The following is an 18,325-nucleotide window of genomic DNA, read 5'->3' as shown; positions in this document are numbered from 1 at the left end:
ACCTGGTGAAGAGACCCGGACTAGAGACTAAGTGAAGAGACCAGGTGAAGGCTTCCTCTATCGACCAGCGCCTCAAGGCTCAATGTTCGCAGTATGCAAGAAATGAGAAGAAGGAAGAGAAGGAGGAGGAGAAGAAATAGAAGGAGGAGGAGGGGAAAGAAGAGAAGCAGGAAAAGTGTCATAAAGCATAGGTTGATGAAGATGTTGGTGGATGAGAATACATGGGAGAACTCAAGAAACTTAGGCCACGGGAGATGAAGAGTTACGAGAGAGGATGGGGGTGTTTTTTGCAATCACACGCTCACGTGTAATGCAGCTCCTTACTGGTTTATCACTTCCAAATGAAAATAATGACACTCACAATTTCAGCTTTTCCATATTCTAGACTCCCCCAGACAGTTGCTGCTTAAGTGCATTTGATGTGGCTGTCTAGATACAATCAATATTAACTTTACGAGAATCACCTAAAACACTTGAACGTCTGTTTTTTTATGTATTTATGTATGTGTATGCGTATGTGTGTGTGTGTGTGTGTGTGTGTGTGTGTGTGTGTGTGTGTGTGTGTGTGTGTGTGTGTGTGTGTGTGTGTGTGTGTGTGTGTGTGTACTCACCTAGTTGTACTCACCTAGTTGAGGTTGCGGGGGTCGAGTCCGAGCTCCTGGCCCCGCCTCTTCACTGATCGCTACTAGGTCACTCTCCCTGAACCGTGAGCTTTATCATACCTCTGCTTAAAGCTATGTATGGATCCTGCCTCCACTACATCGCTTCCCAAACTATTCCACTTACTGACTACTCTGTGGCTGAAGAAATACTTCCTAACATCCCTGTGATTCATCTGTATCTTCAGCTTCCAACTGTGTCCCCTTGTTACTGTGTCCAATCTCTGGAACATCCTGTCTTTGTCCACCTTGTCAATTCCTCTCAGTATTTTGTATGTCGTTATCATGTCCCCCCTATCTCTCCTGTCCTCCAGTGTGTGTGTATGTGTGTGTGTGTGTGTGTATGTGTGTGTGTGTGTGTGTGTGTGTGTGTGTGTGTGTGTGTGTGTGTGTGTGTGTACCCACCTATTTGTACTCACCTATTTGGGGTTGCAGGGGTCGAGTCACAGCTCCTGGCCCGCCTCTTCGCTGATTGCTACTAGGTCCTCTCTCTCCCTGCCCCATGAGCTCTATCATACCTCGCCTTAAAACTATGTGTGTGTGTGTGTTACCTTGAGGTGCCAGATTAACGTCTTCCTTCATCAAGGGTGCATGGATAAGCCAGTGGAAGGCCTCAGTCAGGTAGCCAAAAGCTCCAGTGGCGGGTCATCAAGTGACTGAGACCAGCGTCAGGAAACACTAGTCCTGTTTCCTGACCAATCTTACCAAACTTTACCTAAATGTTACCCACTCATTCGCTACTTACGTGACCCCGACTTCCTCTGAGAGGCTCCGAGGCCAGGGGATGAATTAATTAACACAGGGTGGGGTTTTATTTTTCTCTCCGCTAAGGGTTGTTTGAGTACACTTTCCTTGGAGAACCTGGTTAATCGATTCTTTTTAATCGTAATTAACGTTTTACCCTTTGCGGAAGATAACACTGCAGCAGTGTACTGTGTTTGCTCTCAACGAGGTGTGTCTTCTGCCGTCGGGTCGTGGTTAAAGGTCTTGTCTCTTAACCCATAATCGTTCGGAGGCGAGTCCTTGCTTCTTGGGTCCTGTCATGTTTACTTTCGAAAAATATATTATTTTCTCTACAACACCCATTATTATGTTTCACTATTAGTGAAGAAGTATTTCCTAACATCTCTTTGACACTTCTAAGTTTCCAGCTTCCATCTCTGCCCGCTTAATCCTAAGCTTTTCATTTCTAACAGTCTCAGCTTACATCCTAGTCGTATATTGTATTCAGTTACTCCCTAATTCCACGTTTTTCCAGTTCCGTACAGTTCATTTCCCACAATTTATTTTCCTCAGCGCTAGGAATAACCTAGTTCCTTGCATGCTTGATTGCCTCACGTAAGTTTATATAGTGACTTGACTGACATGTTTGTAAAGTTCGCTGAAGGAAATTCTTAAATATGACGGCGTTCAACACACTACTGAAGTAACGTGGTTTGTATGTGCGTCTATTGAGATGGCTAATGTCAGTACTCCTAGTGCTTCCTACTGAATAATCGGCCTTTGTAAACATTATATGTGACTACAAGTATTCTGTATGTTCTCAGCACGTGTCTTCTTATTCTTCTTTCCTAAAGACGTGAGATGCAGCTCAAAGGCAAACATTAGTGTGCCCAGAAGCAGTTTGGGCCCAAAAGGCTGTTTGTTTTTAGAAAGCTCTGTGTTGGGGCTAGTAATGCATGTGAGGATCATCATCACATAAAGATGTACCACATTAAACAATTCAGAGAAGATATAAAAGGTTCAGAAGACCAACAATGTCCAATTGTGTGACGCAAGATTCCATTTGTGTTCAGGAAGACGAACACAGCCGAGCTTAATCCTTGGCTATACAGCTCCTTCTCCAGTCTGTATACCTCATCCCCAGCCTGTATTGTTCCTGCTTATGCATGTACAGCTTCTACCCATGCCTATGCAGCTCCTACTAACGTTTGTACAGCTCCCATTCAATACTGTATGGCTTCTGCCTAGGCATGTACAACTCCCACTCAAGCCAGTACAGCTCCAACCCACGCCAGTACAGGGACCACTCACACCCGTACACCTCCCATCTACATCTGTTTACCTTTCATCCTTGCCTGTACTCAATTCACCCACTCCTGTACACTCCTACCTACTTATGTACTGCTCTCACCTATGCCTGTACAGCTCTTACCCGCGCCTTTACAGATTCCACCCACGCCTTTAATGTTCCACTTATTCCTGTACACAGAGAAGACCTACGACCCATGTTTGTACAACTTCTTCAACGCTTGTGTAAGCGCTGGTGGAAGGTATACAGTAGGTGGCACCTATCCACGCCGGTAAGATAGGTTTCACCTATTGTAGAGCTCACACCCAAGTCGTAGAGCTCACACCCAAGCCGTGGAACTCACACCTGCATCTGCACAACCTTCCTCGCGTCATCTCAAGCTGGACCAGTTTTAACTTCTGATGAATGGCAAGAAAAATGCCATTTAGGTTGATGGACGGTGAGCCACACACCAGCCTAACTAAACAAAAATTACTTCGAGCAGTGAATTATTTGCAGCATAAATATACTCTCAAGAATAATGATTAAAAACCAAAATTATAAATGAGGGGGGAAAAATATCCTTATTCACAAAATGACAAAGATTATTATTATTATTATTATTATTATTATTATTATTATTATTATTATTATTATTATTATTATTATTATTATTATCAGAATTATGGGAATGCGCTAAACCACTAGGGGTCATGCAGCACCTATGGGTGGTAGGGAATTAGGGTTAATTAAACGAAAGGGAGAATACCTCCATTTCTTTGGATCAAGAGCCCTTCACCCGGATCAACAACACGAGAGGGAGATGGTGAATACCGATGTTGATCACAAGTTTTCGTACCAATACCATTAGAAAAATAATACCCGCATATACTCGTATATCCGATTTTTAACAATCATCGGCCACCGTTCCTGATTCATTACCTGCTGGGCCCAGTCATACCTGCTCTTAAAGCTATGTAGTGTTTGTCCCCATCGCCTCTTAGTTTAATTTATTTTTTTTCACACTGAGATTGAAAAAAATGATTCCGTGTTGTTCTTATGACCCTTATTTTGTTAGAGTATGGGTGATGTTGTATGTGTTATGGGTGATGTATGTGTTATGGGTGATGTATGTGTTATGGGTGATGAATGTGTTATGGGTGATGTATGTGTTATGGGTGATGTATGTGTTATGGGTGATGTATGTGTTATGGGTGATGTTGCATGTGATATATGCGTTATGTGGGTTGTGTTAAGTGTTATTGTTTTGAACTGTGTAAGTGATGGTAATTGTTTTAAGTGGTATTGAGAATATAACTGATCCCACTGGTTGTAGTAAGTGGCGTTAAGACTGAGGGAGTATTCAGGCCAGTGGAGTGGTATTGAACATGTAACTGGAGTTATGGGTCGTGGTAAGTGGTGTATAGTATGTTACAGGGAATGGTAACTGTCCTGGACTAGACTGGTGATATAGTGCATGTTGATTCCGGTGAACATGAGAAAATAGGAATGGAGGAACACTGCAGCAGGCCTACTGGCCCATAGTAGGTCCCTACGTTAGTATAGCAGAGAACATGAGAGAGATTAGACATGAATTATCTTTTCGAATAACGTCTTACACAGATCAACCCGTAGCTCGTTCTCTACATAAAACAAACTGGCCCAGTAAACATAATCTCATGCTTGTAGCGTCAATAACTCTCAATTTTCAGCAGTGAAAGGAAATATAATTGTGTTGTGATGTGTCACATTATACTGTTGTAGCAGAGACGTATGGGTATGTCTCCCTTGTTCGCTCTTCAGTATACAAGTACCTAAGTCATAGTCGCATGTTAGGAAAGAGGGAATGATTACCTTAACACCCCGAACGGAAGTTTTCGTCTAGTATCATGTAATATCTAGATAATGATAAGTGTGAATGTGCTAAAGAGAATAAAAACACTTTTTCTAAATATCTTGATTCGTATTGTTGTAGGTAAAAAAAAATGGAAAATGTAGATCAGTGAAGGTTTAGTTCCATTTTTTCTCATCAAAGACTGCAAGAAAAGAGCACTTCAGATCATCACAATTATAATCCTTCCCAACAGCCAGGTTGCATTGAGCGTTTCCAAGGTACTGGCACAAACTGACACTAGCCCGTTAACTGTCCAAACGTAGATCTACGTTCACTCGCGTAGTGCTCCGAACGTAAATCTACGTTTTTGTTACATGTTTTTCTAATGGAGAAAATCAAGGTCGGAGCGCTACAAGCGAAAACGTAGATCTACATTTGGACAGTTAACGGGCTAGAGTCACCATCGCATCCAGCACTTCCATAAGGAATCTAACCAGGACAAAATCGAACCACCATGAACCAGTCAGTGCAGGAGTTTATACTATACCTTGTGGAGGCTGTGACAAGATATATGTAGGTGAAACAGCTAGGAACCTCGAAACACGCTTCCATGAACACATTAACGCCTGTAGGAATAATAACTTGAAGAGCGCCTGCATACAACACCGGAATTCCACCAATCACCTCATGAAATTCAACGACGCCCGACTAGTAATCAGAGGACCCAATTTCCGCAGACGTAAATGTCTTGAATCAACATTAATAGCTGTTTCTAACACAATCAAGGAAAATAAAGGCAGCTTCATCATCTCTGAAGTATTAACAAAAGTCCTCTACAAAACAATAAACCCTGCCATCACATAGTCACTGCTTCTAACACTACACAAGAACATAAGAGAGGAGGAGCACTGAAACAGACCTCAAATCCAACCACTAACAGAAATATTTGTCTAACTTTTTTTTATAATACTCAAGTAATAGCTTTTATAACCTTCTACTTCAATGCAAGCTGATTGTTCTACCATATTGCATTACTACTACTACTACTACTACAACTAATACTACTACTACTACCACAAGTATTACACCTCACTCTAAGCCTATATATACCCTGTGTCTATGTATTGTTTGTAAGGGCTTAACAAAGCTCCTGGAGAGCGAAACGTTGCTGCAATATAATGTCGCATTAGTTGCACTTGTGTCCTTTTACCTAACATCTTGATTCAACTGAGCCCCTCACGACGCACTTGTTTCCAATACTTTCTATGTTAGTGAAGCATAACACCGGATTTTTCCTGTATAAATAGAAGGCTCACTCACACGAAGATTGGCATGAGTTAAATAAAGTTCCTAAATAACTTTTCATACTGTTATCTTAAAAAAAAAAGAATTAAAACCTTAAATTGGCTTAAAAAAATAAAGGACTGGTAATAGATGACTTCGAAAGTCAGTATCCTAGGATAAAAAGGTCTCGACAGCTTAATCAGCGTCTCAAGCAGAGAAGAAAGTCTGGAGATGAACAGAAATAGAACTGAGGGCAATAAATTCACAGTTTTATGACGGCGATAAATCTCCACTTTCCTGCTGCTTTTAAATGCTGTCACACGGCTGTTTGTCTTGTGTGTTTCACTTCATTTTTGCTGATTATTAGATGTTTATATATATATATATATATATATATATATATATATATATATATATATATATATATATATATATATATATATATATATATAAACACTGATCTCTGGCCGAAGGACACTCGAACCTACGAACCTTGGAACAAGGTACACAGTGCTTTACCATTCTCACCACACTAGACCAATACCTTGGCGTCCAGCTTGCGCTAGACGTTGATCCAAGGCAGCCAGCTTTCAGGGAGAAGGCTTACAGCTTTTCATCTCATCCCCTGCATGCATCAGCCTTACTAGAGATTTTAACAATGCAAGGAATTCGCAAGAGCAGACGAAGTATACACAAAAACGGATCTCTGGCCGAAGGAGACTCGAATCTACGAATTCCTTGCGAATTCCTTGCATTGTTAAAATCTCTAGTTAGGTTGATGCAAGCAGGGGATGAGATGAAAAGCTGTAAGCCTTCTCCCTGAAAGCTGGCTGCCTTGGATTAACGTCTAGCGCAAGCTGGACGCCAAGGTATTGGTCCAGTGTGGTGAGAATGGTAAAGCACTGCATACCTTGTTCCAAAGTTCGTAGGTTCGAGTCTCCTTCGACCATAGGTCAGAGATCGCCTGCTCTTGCGAATTCCTTGCATATATATATATATATATATATATATATATATATATATATATACATATATATATATATATATATATATATATATATATATATATATATATATATATATATATATATATATATATATATATATATATATATATATATATATCATTCTTCCGCTTCAACGGACAGAACAACGTTCACAAGGTGAAGATTCAGATGAGTTACATGGTTGTTGGGAAGTATTTCCTTAGGCATAGACTTGCCAGGAAGTGGAATAATCTATAGAGTGATGTATTGGAGGCAAGATCCATACATAGCTTTAAGAAGAGGTACGATAAAGTTCAAGGAGGAGGGAGAGAGTATGTACATAAGAACTCGGACTCGACTCCTGCAGCCACAAATAGAGGAAACAACAAGGAAAGAGCAAGTTAAAGAAGTGATGGAACAGGTGAATTAGACGAGTGAGGTCCCACAAGGATCAGTACTAAGACCAATGTTATTGCTTGTGTATGTGTGCTAAAACTGACCATCACACTGAAGACAATCCCCAGATGGATACCCAATTCACTTTACAAACTAAATGTACAAAAATAAAATGATTTTTACATATTTCGATTGGGCAAGGACCTGACTTGTTGCTCGAAACTTTTAGACATAGCTCTTGTAGTTTTGACATTTAGATGCTTATAAAAGTACCTATTAGAGGCATTTTGTACCCGTAATTAGTGCCGTGCTGGCCAGGCTGGCATCTCCAACTTTTGAATGTGTTCTCTTTGTGCCACAGTATTTTGATGTTACAGTTTATATTAGAAATAAAGTAATGTATATTACTTAATATTACTACGAGACTAGATATAACGTTGACTTTTCTGTAAAAAGTGAGTGTGAACAGCCACTGGGTCTTCTCACTATTGAATGTAGGGTAATATTTTGTTAGAGAGATTTTCCCTTGTCTGGTACATGTGATGGTGACAGGTACTGTAAGTGGTGATCACCAACGAGGATTTCATGCCCTCACCATTCTTATCGTACACGCTTGAGGAAGACCTAACTGCCTTTTTCTATATTTTCTTCTTCCTATAAGTGCTCACTTCCTTACTGTCAAGACACTTCCTGTAAGTGAACATGTTACGACTTATCTTCGTCACCCTACTTTCATTTCTCTCACTCTCTAAAGCACCGACCTGCATGCCGTCGTAGGTCCAAGAGCCAAATTTCATGTTGCAAGATTGCTCGTCGAAGGGGAACCACTCGACGTCGATCTCACAAGAAGACTTGTAGATGGCTGGAGGCCTCCACACCACCTCGCCTGTGTATTTAAGTGTTGCCTTTGTCATCAGCGTCACCTCGTAATTACCGTCAGCACTGAAAAACACAGAGAAAGGTTATGAGAAATTAATAAAGATTTTATATATATATATATATATATATATATATATATATATATATATATATATATATATATATATATATATATATTTTTTTTTTTTTTTTTTCAAGTTGGTCGTCTCCCACCGAGGCAGGGTGACCCAAAAAAGAAAGAAAATCCCCAAAAAGAAAATACTTTCATCATTCGACACTTTCACCACACTCACACATTATCACTGCTTTTGCAGAGGTGCTCAGAATACAACAGTTTAGAAGCATATACGTATAAAGATACACAACATATCCCTCCAAACTGCCAATATCCCAAACCCCTCCTTTAAAGTGCAGGCATTGTACTTCCCATTTCCAGGACTCAAGTCCGACTATAAGAAAATAACCGGTTTCCCTGAATCCCTTCACTAAATATTACCCTGCTCACACTCCAACAGATCGTCAGGTCCCAAGTATCATTCGTCTCCATTCACTCCTATCTAACACGCCCATGCACGCTTGCTGGAAGTCCAAGCCCCTCGCCCACAAAACCTCCTTTACCCCCTCTTTCCAACCCGTTCGAGGACGACCCCTACCCCTCTTTCCTTCCCCTATAGATTTATATGCTTTCCATGTCATTCTACTTTGATCCATATATATATATATATATATATATATATATATATATATATATATATATATATATATATATATATATATATATATATATATATATATATATATATATATATATATATATATATATATATATATATATATATATATATATATATATATATATATATATATATATATATATATATATATATATATATATATATATATATATATATAAGTCTGTTGAGTATACCTGGTAAAGTGTAGAGTTATTATTGAAAGAATTAAGAGTAAGACGGACAGTAGGATAGCAGATGAACAAGGAGACTTTAGGAAAGGTAGGGGGTGTGTGGACCAGGTGTTTACAGTGAAACATATAAGTGAACAGTATTTAGATAAGACTAAAGAGGTTTTTGTGGCATTTATGGATTTGGAAAAGGCGTATGACAGGGTGGATAGGGGGTAATGTGGCAGATGTTGCAGGTGTATGGTGTAGGAGGTAGGTTACTGAAAGCAGTGAAGAGTTTTTACGAGGATAGTGAGGCTCAAGTTAGAGTATGTAAGAAAGAGGGAGATTATTTCCCAGTAAAAGCAGGCCTTAGACAAGGATGTGTGATGTCACCGTGGTTGTTTAATATATTTATAGATGGGGGTTGTAAGAGAAGTAAATGCGAGGGTCTTGGCAAGAGGCGTGGAGTTAAAAGGTAAAGAATCACACATAAAGTGGGAGTTGTCACAGTTGCTCTTCGCTGATGACACTGTGCTCTTGGGAGATTCTGAAGAGAAGTTGCAGAGGTTGGTGGATGAATTTGGTAGGATATGTAAAAGAAGAAAATTAAAAGTGAGTACAGGAAAGAGTAAGGTTATGAGGATAACACAAAGATTAGGTGATGAAAGACTGGATATCAGATTGGAGGGAGAGAGTATGGAGGTTGTGAATGTGTTCAGATATTTGGAAGTGGACGTGTCAGCTGATGGGTCTATGAAAGATGAGGTGAATCATAGAATTGATGAGGGGAAAAGGGTGAGCGGTGCACTTAGGAGTCTGTGGAGACAAAGAACTTTGTCCTTGGAGGCAAAGAGGGAAATGTATGAGAGTATAGTTTTACCAACGCTCTTATATGGGTGTGAAGCATAGGTGATGAATGTTGCAGCGAGAAGGCTGGAGGCAGTGGAGATGTCATGTCTGAGGGCAATGTGTGGTGTGAATATAATGCAGAGAATTCGTAGTTTGGAAGTTAGTAGGAGGTGCGGGATTACCAAAACTGTTGTCCAGAGGGCTGAGGAAGGGTTGTTGAGGTGGTTCGAACATGTAGAGAGAATGGAGAGAAACAGAATGACTTCAAGAGTGTATCAGTCTGTAGTGGAAGGAAGGCGGGGTAGGGGTCGGCCTAGGAAAGGTTGGAGGGAGGGGGTAAAGGAAGTTTTGTGTGCGAGGGGCTTGGACTTCCAGCGGGCATGCGTGAGCGTGTTTGATAGGAGTGAATGGAGACAAATGGTTTTTAATACTTGACGTGCTGTTGGAGTGTGAGCAAAGTAACATTTATGAAGGGGTTCAGGGAAACAGGCAGGCCGGACTTGAGTTCTGGAGATGAGAAGTACAGTGCCTGCGCTCTGAAGGAGGGGTGTTAATATTGCAGTTTAAAAACTGTAGTGTAAAGCACCCTTCGGGCAAGACAGTGATGGAGTGAATGATGGTAAAAGTTTTTCTTTTTCGGGCCACCCTGCTTTGGTGGAAATTGGCCAGTGTGTTAATAATAATTATATATATATATATATATATATATATATATATATATATATATATATATATATATATATATATATATATATATATATATATAAAATTCTTCTGTCAACAAACTGGCCATATCCCACCAAGGCAGGGTGGCCCCAAAAGTAAAACAAAAGTTTATCTTTTAGCTTTAGTAATGTATACAGGAGAAGGGGTTACTTGCTCCCGGCATTTTAATCGCATATATATATATATATATATATATATATATATATATATATATATATATATATATATATATATATATATATATATATATATATATTATATATATATATATATATATATATATATATATATATATATATATATATATATATATATATATATATATATAAATATATATACATACATATATATATATATATATATATATATATATATATATATATATATATATATATATATATATATATATATATATATATATATATATATATATATATATATACAGCGTGTGTGTGTACTCGCCTAATTGTACTCAATTGTATTTGCAGGGGTCGAGACTCAGCTCCTGGCCCCGCCTCTTCTCTGAACGCTATTAGGTCCTCTCTCTGTCCCCCTGCTCCATGAGTTTTATCATACCTCGTCTTAAAGCTATGTATGGTTCCTGCCTCCACTACATCACTCGCCAGACTGTTCCACTTCCAAACCACTCTGTGACTGTGTGTGTGTGTGTGTGTGTGGGGGGGGGGTGCGTGCGTACATATACATAAATACATACAATCTGTTAAAACACACGTGACAACACAATATGTAGGGATCACAACGACAACTTGAATGTTTGAGAACTGTCACGTGAGGAATCAAGTCTTCAGAAATAACTGATAACTACAATGTTTAGAATTTATTCATGGGCAAAAAACATGCGACATGGGGGTGAATATGATAATGGTAAACAACAGCAACAAGTTGATTAGTAAAACACGTGCAACAATTAGGTGTCTCTATTCCGAAACGTTCAGCCAAATCAATAGGCTTCTTTAGTCGAATACAACGGCTGTAGCAGAAGCAGTAGAGATGTGTAGACAGTGTAACAAGTCTATCACCCTCGATCACGTATTTTTGAGGTGGTCAGCCCCTCAGCCTGGGACAATGTTCAAGAGAAGCAGAACTCTTCTCCAGGCTAAGGGACTGACTACCTCATAACTATGTATATAAGGGTGATGGACTCATTTCATCGTTTGTACATCTCTACTGTACCTGCTGCCTCCTCTGTATTCGACTGAAGAAGCCTACTGTGTAGGGCAAAACGATTCGGAATAAAGATTCCTAACTGTTGCTTGTGTCTGACTTATCAGTCTGACACTGGTATTGACAAACATCGTAGATGTATCATTGAGAATTTCCGAAGCTCTTTGGCGAAATACGGAAATTGCAGTCCACTGGTCCAGGGTTCTATAATTCTGTTCCTTTGAGAAAGCTTGAAGGTTCCAGTCTTATGAAAAAAACTCGGGAATTCCAACGTTACGAAAGAAGCTCAGTGATTGTGGGAGTTTGGATCCTTGTACAGCATAGAAATATGTTTTTAATAGAGAAATTGTCAGAAGATAAACTGTTCATTAGTGGTACAACCGTGGCTGGTGGAGCACCAAGATGGTGGAGGTCTAAGTACCGTTGATGCTGGAGCACCAAGATGGTGGAGATCTAAGTACGTTGATGGTGGTGTACCAAGATGGTGGAATTCTAATTACCGTTGATACTGGAGCACCAAGATGGTGGAATTCTAATTACCGTTGATGCTGGAGCACCAAGATGGTGGAGGTCTAAGTACCGTTGATGGTGGTGCACCAAGATGGTGGAGGTCTAAGTACCGTTGATGGTGGTGCACCAAGATGGTGGAGGTCTAAGTACCGTTGATGGTGGTGCACCAAGATGGTGGAGGTCTAAGTACCGTTGATGGTGGTGCACCAAGATGGTGGAGGTCTAAGTACCGTTGATGGTGGTGCACCAAGATGGTGGAGGTCTAAGTACCGTTGATGGTGGCGCACCAAGATGGTGGAGGTCTAAGTACCGTTGATGGTGGTGCACCAAGATGGTGGAGGTCTAAGTACCGTTGATGCTGGAGCACCAAGATGGTGGAGGTCTAAGTACCGTTGATGGTGGCGCACCAAGATGGTGGAGGTCTAAGTACCGTTGATGGTGGCGCACCAAGATGGTGGAGGTCTAAGTACCGTTGATGGTGGTGCACCAAGATGGTGGAGGTCTAAGTACCGTTGATGGTGGCGCACCAAGATGGTGGAGGTCTAAGTACCGTTGATGGTGGCGCACCAAGATGGTGGAGGTCTAAGTACCGTTGATGCTGGAGCACCAAGATGGTGGAGGTCTAAGTACCGTTGATGGTGGCGCACCAAGATGGTGGAGGTCTAAGTACCGTTGATGGTGGCGCACCAAGATGGTGGAGGTCTAAGTACCGTTGATGGTGGCGCACCAAGATGGTGGAGGTCTAAGTACCGTTGATGGTGGCGCACCAAGATGGTGAGAAGGCGGGGGGGGGGGGATATCTGAGGACACACGTGAAAGTGAGCAGCCAGAAGCACTATAATAATAATATCTTTATTTACTACAAGTACATGTACAAGGTAAACAGTCCTAGCTGACAACACTGACATACTATTATATAGAAAGCGCCTTGTTATGCCGAGTATTTCGGGCAAATTAGGTTAGTTTTGTCCCAGAATACGATTCAAACTAGTCGACTAACACCCAGGTACCCATTTTACTAATGGGTGAACATAGACAACCGGTGTAGGGAAACACGTCTGATGTTTCCTCCCCTTCGCCGGGAATCGAACCTGGACCCCTCACCGTGTGAAGCGAGAGCTTTTGACACCAGGCCACGGGGCACCGTGATCCACGACTGAATTACCATTGTTTGATTCGGTGATCTGCGCGACAAGGGTAACAAATATAAGCTAGGCGAGGCAATTCTTGCCGTAATTAAGTGTTGACAAGAGCCGATAGTTACAAGCGACTTCGTTGAGTGACGCGACGAGAAGAGTGTACTTACATAGACGTAGAAGTGAGTGAGTGCGAAGCTCTGACGCTCTTGACTTAGGACTTGACTTTGTTTAATGAGAGGATCTGTCACGATAGGACTTAGTAGAACTATGTGACCATTGCAGCGCCCATGTGAGAAGACATTGCTTGGGTGTTTCGTCTTTTATATGCACGAGAATAAATTTTATTACCTATCTCAGGGATTAAAATATTCTTGATATCATAGTCGAAATAGAATCCAGGTTAGGTTAGGTAAGGTTTGTCAGGAAACAGGGCAAATGTTTCCTGACGCGGGTGACCCGCCGTTGGAGCTTTTGGTCATCTGACCGAGGCCTTCGCTGGCTTACGGTCCACCCCCTTCAAAAATTATGGCCATAGAAACAACTATTTCTATAGATTCCAGCATGAATATAACCTGAAGTCATATGGTAGCTTAGACAGTTAATTTCCTCACGTAGACCTCAACCACAAATTATAAATGCTGTTTTCATTGTTTAACTTTAGGTTAGGCTAAGTTGAATTAGATTACCTTAGGGGTTAGGTTAGACTAGGTTTTATTAAGTTTAGTTGGGTTTAACATAACCCCCTGGAAACATATATTTACGACAATTAAGCAAAAAAAAAAAGATGGATTCATAGGTAGGTTAACGAGGTGGCCCAAGAAAACTAGGAAACTTTCAAGTCTGAACGACAGGTGGCACAAGTGTGGCTTCAACACCTTCGTAAGTGAAGTAGCGTCCAGCCTTGTTTTACAACACCTACTGACCGTCCAGCCTTGCTTTACATTAGTTGCTGATCGTCCAGCCTTGCTTTACATTAGTTGCTGACCGTCCAGCCTTGCTTTACAATAGCTGCTGACCGTCCAGCCTTGCTTTACATTAGTTGCTGATCGTCCAGCCTTGCTTTACATTAGTTGCTGACCGTCCAGCCTTGCTTTACAATAGCTGCTGACCGTCCAGCCTTGCTTTACAATAGCTGCTGAACGTCCACCCTTGGTTTACAATAGCTGCTGAACGTCCACCCTTGTTTTACGTTAGCTGCTGGTAGTCATGTCTTACTTTATATTAGTTGCTGATCGTCTAGCCTTATTTTACATTAACTGCTGACATTCCAATCTTGCTCTACAATAGCTGTTGACCGTCTAGCCTTGCTTTACATTACTTATTGACAGCCCAGCCTTACTTTACAATAACTATTGACAGTCCAGTCTTGCTTTACAATAGCTGCTGACAGTAAAGCCTTGCTTTACAATAGCTGCTGCACGCTCAGCCATGCTTTAGAAAAGCTGCTGACTGTCCAGCCTTCATTTACAATAGCTGCTGACCGTCCAGCCTTACTCTACAGTAGCTGAGGCTGAGTTAAGACACGAAATCTGTCTCATCGTGTAATTGATTAGTAAGTGTCCAGTGATGGAGGTGCCACAAGTGGCACTCCGAGCCTGAGCCGCCGCTTGAGGGGGTCAGTAACGATCCTTAAGAGTAGGGCATCCAACGGAACTGGATGTTGTACTCGCTATCCTAGGACACACGATGGTGTGGATGACTCTAGGTTAATTTCATTATAGTCCCAGTTTGGTGTACTAGTTCAACGAGCAGTATTTTATATTATTGTGACCACGAACGAGCGGTATTTGATCAATAACAACACTGCACTAGCCAAGGACTCGAACCCATGCTGCTTTGGCCTGCCTCATGGTGGGCGAAAACACATGACACCCTAATCCACACCATCCTTAAGAGTAGCGCATCCAGCGTTCGTGATCATAATAATATAAAATACTGCTCGTTGAACTAGTACACCAAACAGGGACTAGAATGAAATTAGCTTAGAGTCATCCACACCATCGTGTGTCCTTGGGTAGCGAGTACAACATCCAGTTCCGGTTTATGTGCTACTCTTAAGGATTGTATGGTCCAGTGGATTAGGGCGTCATGTGTTTTCGCCCACCATGAGGCAGGCCAAAGCAGCATGCGTTCGAGTCCTTGGCTAGTGCAATGTTGTTATTGATCAATACCACTCGTTCGTGGTTACAATAATATATATATATATATATATATATATATATATATATATATATATATATATATATATATATATATATATATATATATATATATATATATATATATATATATATATATATAGTAAATATATTAACATATCGGCAGTTTCCCACCAGGGTTGGGTGGCCCGAAAAAGAAAAACTTTCATTATTCACCCCATCACTGTCTTGCCAGAGGGGCGCTTACACTACAATTATAAAACTGAAACATTAACACCCCTCCTTCAGAGTGCAGACATGTACTTCCCACCTCCAGGACTCAAGTCTGGCCTGCCTGTTTCCCTGAATCCCTTCATAAATGTTACCTTGCACTCCAACAGCACGTCAAGTCCTAAAATCCATTTGTCTCCATTTGCTCCTATACAACAAGCTCAAACATGCTTGCTGGAAATCCAAGCCCATTTTTACGTTAATTTAATGCTTGTAACGAGCAGTTGGCTTATTCGAAGGTCGACAGTAACTTGAAATTTGACTATTTTTTTTACTACATTCAGTAGTATCACATTCCATTTTAATTACTTTTAATAATGCTAAAATATCAAGAAAGATCATTTTTTAATATGCAGAATACAACTTTGAAATCATAATGTACGGTATTCACGTTCAGTATTGACACTCTACAGTCACTCACGGCTGCTGACAAACCACCGAACGAGTGGAGTTAGAACCCATGGCGAGTGAGTCGTAAAACTCCAGGACACTGCGTAACCCAGTGGGCCAGCCATCTGGCCACCCGTTCAGTCATGTCTTTACAGTGGCTTGTGTTGGTAAGATTCGTCAAGAAAGGGGACAAGTGTTTAATGCCGCGGTTCTTAGCAATATGACGACCCGCAGCTGTAGCTTTTGGTCATCTGACCGAAGCCTTCCGCTGGCTTACCCCTCCACAAAATACTTATTATTTACTCTATAGTGCATTTCCCAGGAGATGTTGGGTTATATTCTGTGAGACGTTCATTTGATTATTAAACCAACTTTTATATTGAGAGTCAAAACCTTTTAGCAATATTAAGATAATAAGCTTCCATTTATTATCTCTGCGTTCGTAATGAAGAAATAAATGATAAACCCAGTTATTGGTAATATCGAGATTCAGTGACTCCGATGGCAATTAATTTATTGGCAGTGGAAAACAGCCATATCTAACAGGAATCCAGCAGTGAAATATGTTATCTTCCAGGAACCCAGCAGTGAAACATGTTATCCTGCAGGAACCCAGCAGTGAAACATGTTATCCTCCTGGAACCCAGCAGTGAAACATGTTATCCTCCAGGAACCCAGCAGTGAAACATGTTATCCTCCAGGAACCCAGCAGTGAAACATGTTATCCTGCAGGAACCCAGCAGTGAAACATGTTATCATCCAGAAACCCAGCAGTGAAAATACAGTTAATAATTCATTTCTTCAGTGTATCAAACTGACTCTTGAAAGCTTCACTGTTGCGGCCAGCAATTGTTGTGCTGCACTCTGCCGGAGGCGAGGCTGGTACTGTGCAGCACACAGGCCAAGTGCTGTGTGTGCAGTAGACGACCCAGGTGCTGTGTAGGGGACGACCCTGGTGCTGTGTAGAGGACGACTCTGGTGCTGTGTAGGGAACGACCATGATGCTGTGCAGCAGACGACTCAGGTGCTGTGTAGGGGACGACCCTGGTGCTGTGTAGGGGATGACTCTTGTGCTATGTAGGGGACGATCATGATGCTGTGCAGTAGACGACCCAGGTGCTGTGTAGGGGACGACCATGATGCTGTGCAGTAGACGACCCAGGTGCTGTGTAGGGAACGACCCAGGTGCTGTGTAGGGGACGACCCTGGCGCTGTGCAGGGGACGACTCTGGTGCTGTGTAGAGGACGACTCTGGTGCTGTGTAGGGAACGACCATGATGCTGTGCAGTAGAAGACTCAGGTGCTGTGTAGGGGACGACCCTGGTGCTGTGTAGGGGATGACTCTGGTGCTATGTAGGGGACGATCATGATGCTGTGCAGTAGACGACCCAGGTGCTGTGTAGGGGACGACCATGATGCTGTGCAGTAGACGACCCAGGTGCTGTGTAGGGAACGACCCAGGTGCTGTGTAGGGGACGACCCTGGCGCTGTGCAGGGGACGACTCTGGTGCTGTGTAGGGGACGACCCTGGTGCTGTGCAGAGGACTACTCTGGTGCTGTGTAGGAGAGGCGCCTTGTACTATGCAGAAGACAAGTCTTATGCTGTGAAATATACGAGCCTAGTGCTGTGCAAGGGACGAGCCTGGTGCTGAGCCACGCACGAGGGAAGGTAATATACAACTCACGAACCTGGTGATGTGAAGTAGGCAAACTTTGCACTGTTATCTGATTTAAAGACGTGCTTTCACTTATAAAATATACAATAAATGACCCAGTTTGGTAAAATAAAATAGAAATAGAAATTCTTCGGCGTAGCAGTATAAAATGTCACTCAGAGGAATTATAAAACAATTTTGGGAAAAACTAAAGCAGACGCAACGAGAATTTTAATCTTAAAAAGAATTTTAAAAAACGTATGCTTTCTAATTATTCATGGCCTCTCTGCGTTCTTTCTCTGGCTACCATTTTCTTCCACAAAAAATTGAAGAAAATAACAGGAGAGTGGTGGAAGCGAGTTCCAGCATCTCATGAAACTCGCTGGAAATTATACACCCACATACCACAGAGAGCTTACTACAGTAACATAAAACGAAGATGGCTTTGAGAGGACTTGAGCTAGAGCTCGTCACGGCCATGCTAGCGGG

The 18,325-nt window shown here is 41.4% G+C and overlaps 1 protein-coding gene across 2 annotated transcripts in view; it reads right to left on the bottom strand.

The window, feature by feature from the left end:
• The window catches only part of nAChRbeta2 (nicotinic acetylcholine receptor beta2), a 1,855,029-nt gene that overhangs the window by 567,640 nt on the left and 1,269,064 nt on the right, over positions 1-18,325 (bottom strand). For both annotated transcript variants that reach the window (XM_070086879.1, XM_070086880.1), the window contains exon 5: positions 7,932-8,112. In XM_070086879.1, the coding sequence (XP_069942980.1) occupies positions 7,932-8,112 (181 nt within the window). The remainder of the gene's footprint in view (positions 1-7,931; positions 8,113-18,325) is intronic.

This window comes from Cherax quadricarinatus, chromosome 20 (assembly GCF_038502225.1).
Source record: "Cherax quadricarinatus isolate ZL_2023a chromosome 20, ASM3850222v1, whole genome shotgun sequence".
Taxonomy (NCBI): Eukaryota; Metazoa; Arthropoda; class Malacostraca; order Decapoda; family Parastacidae; genus Cherax; species Cherax quadricarinatus.
This window is presented reverse-complemented; position numbering and strand designations above follow the sequence as displayed.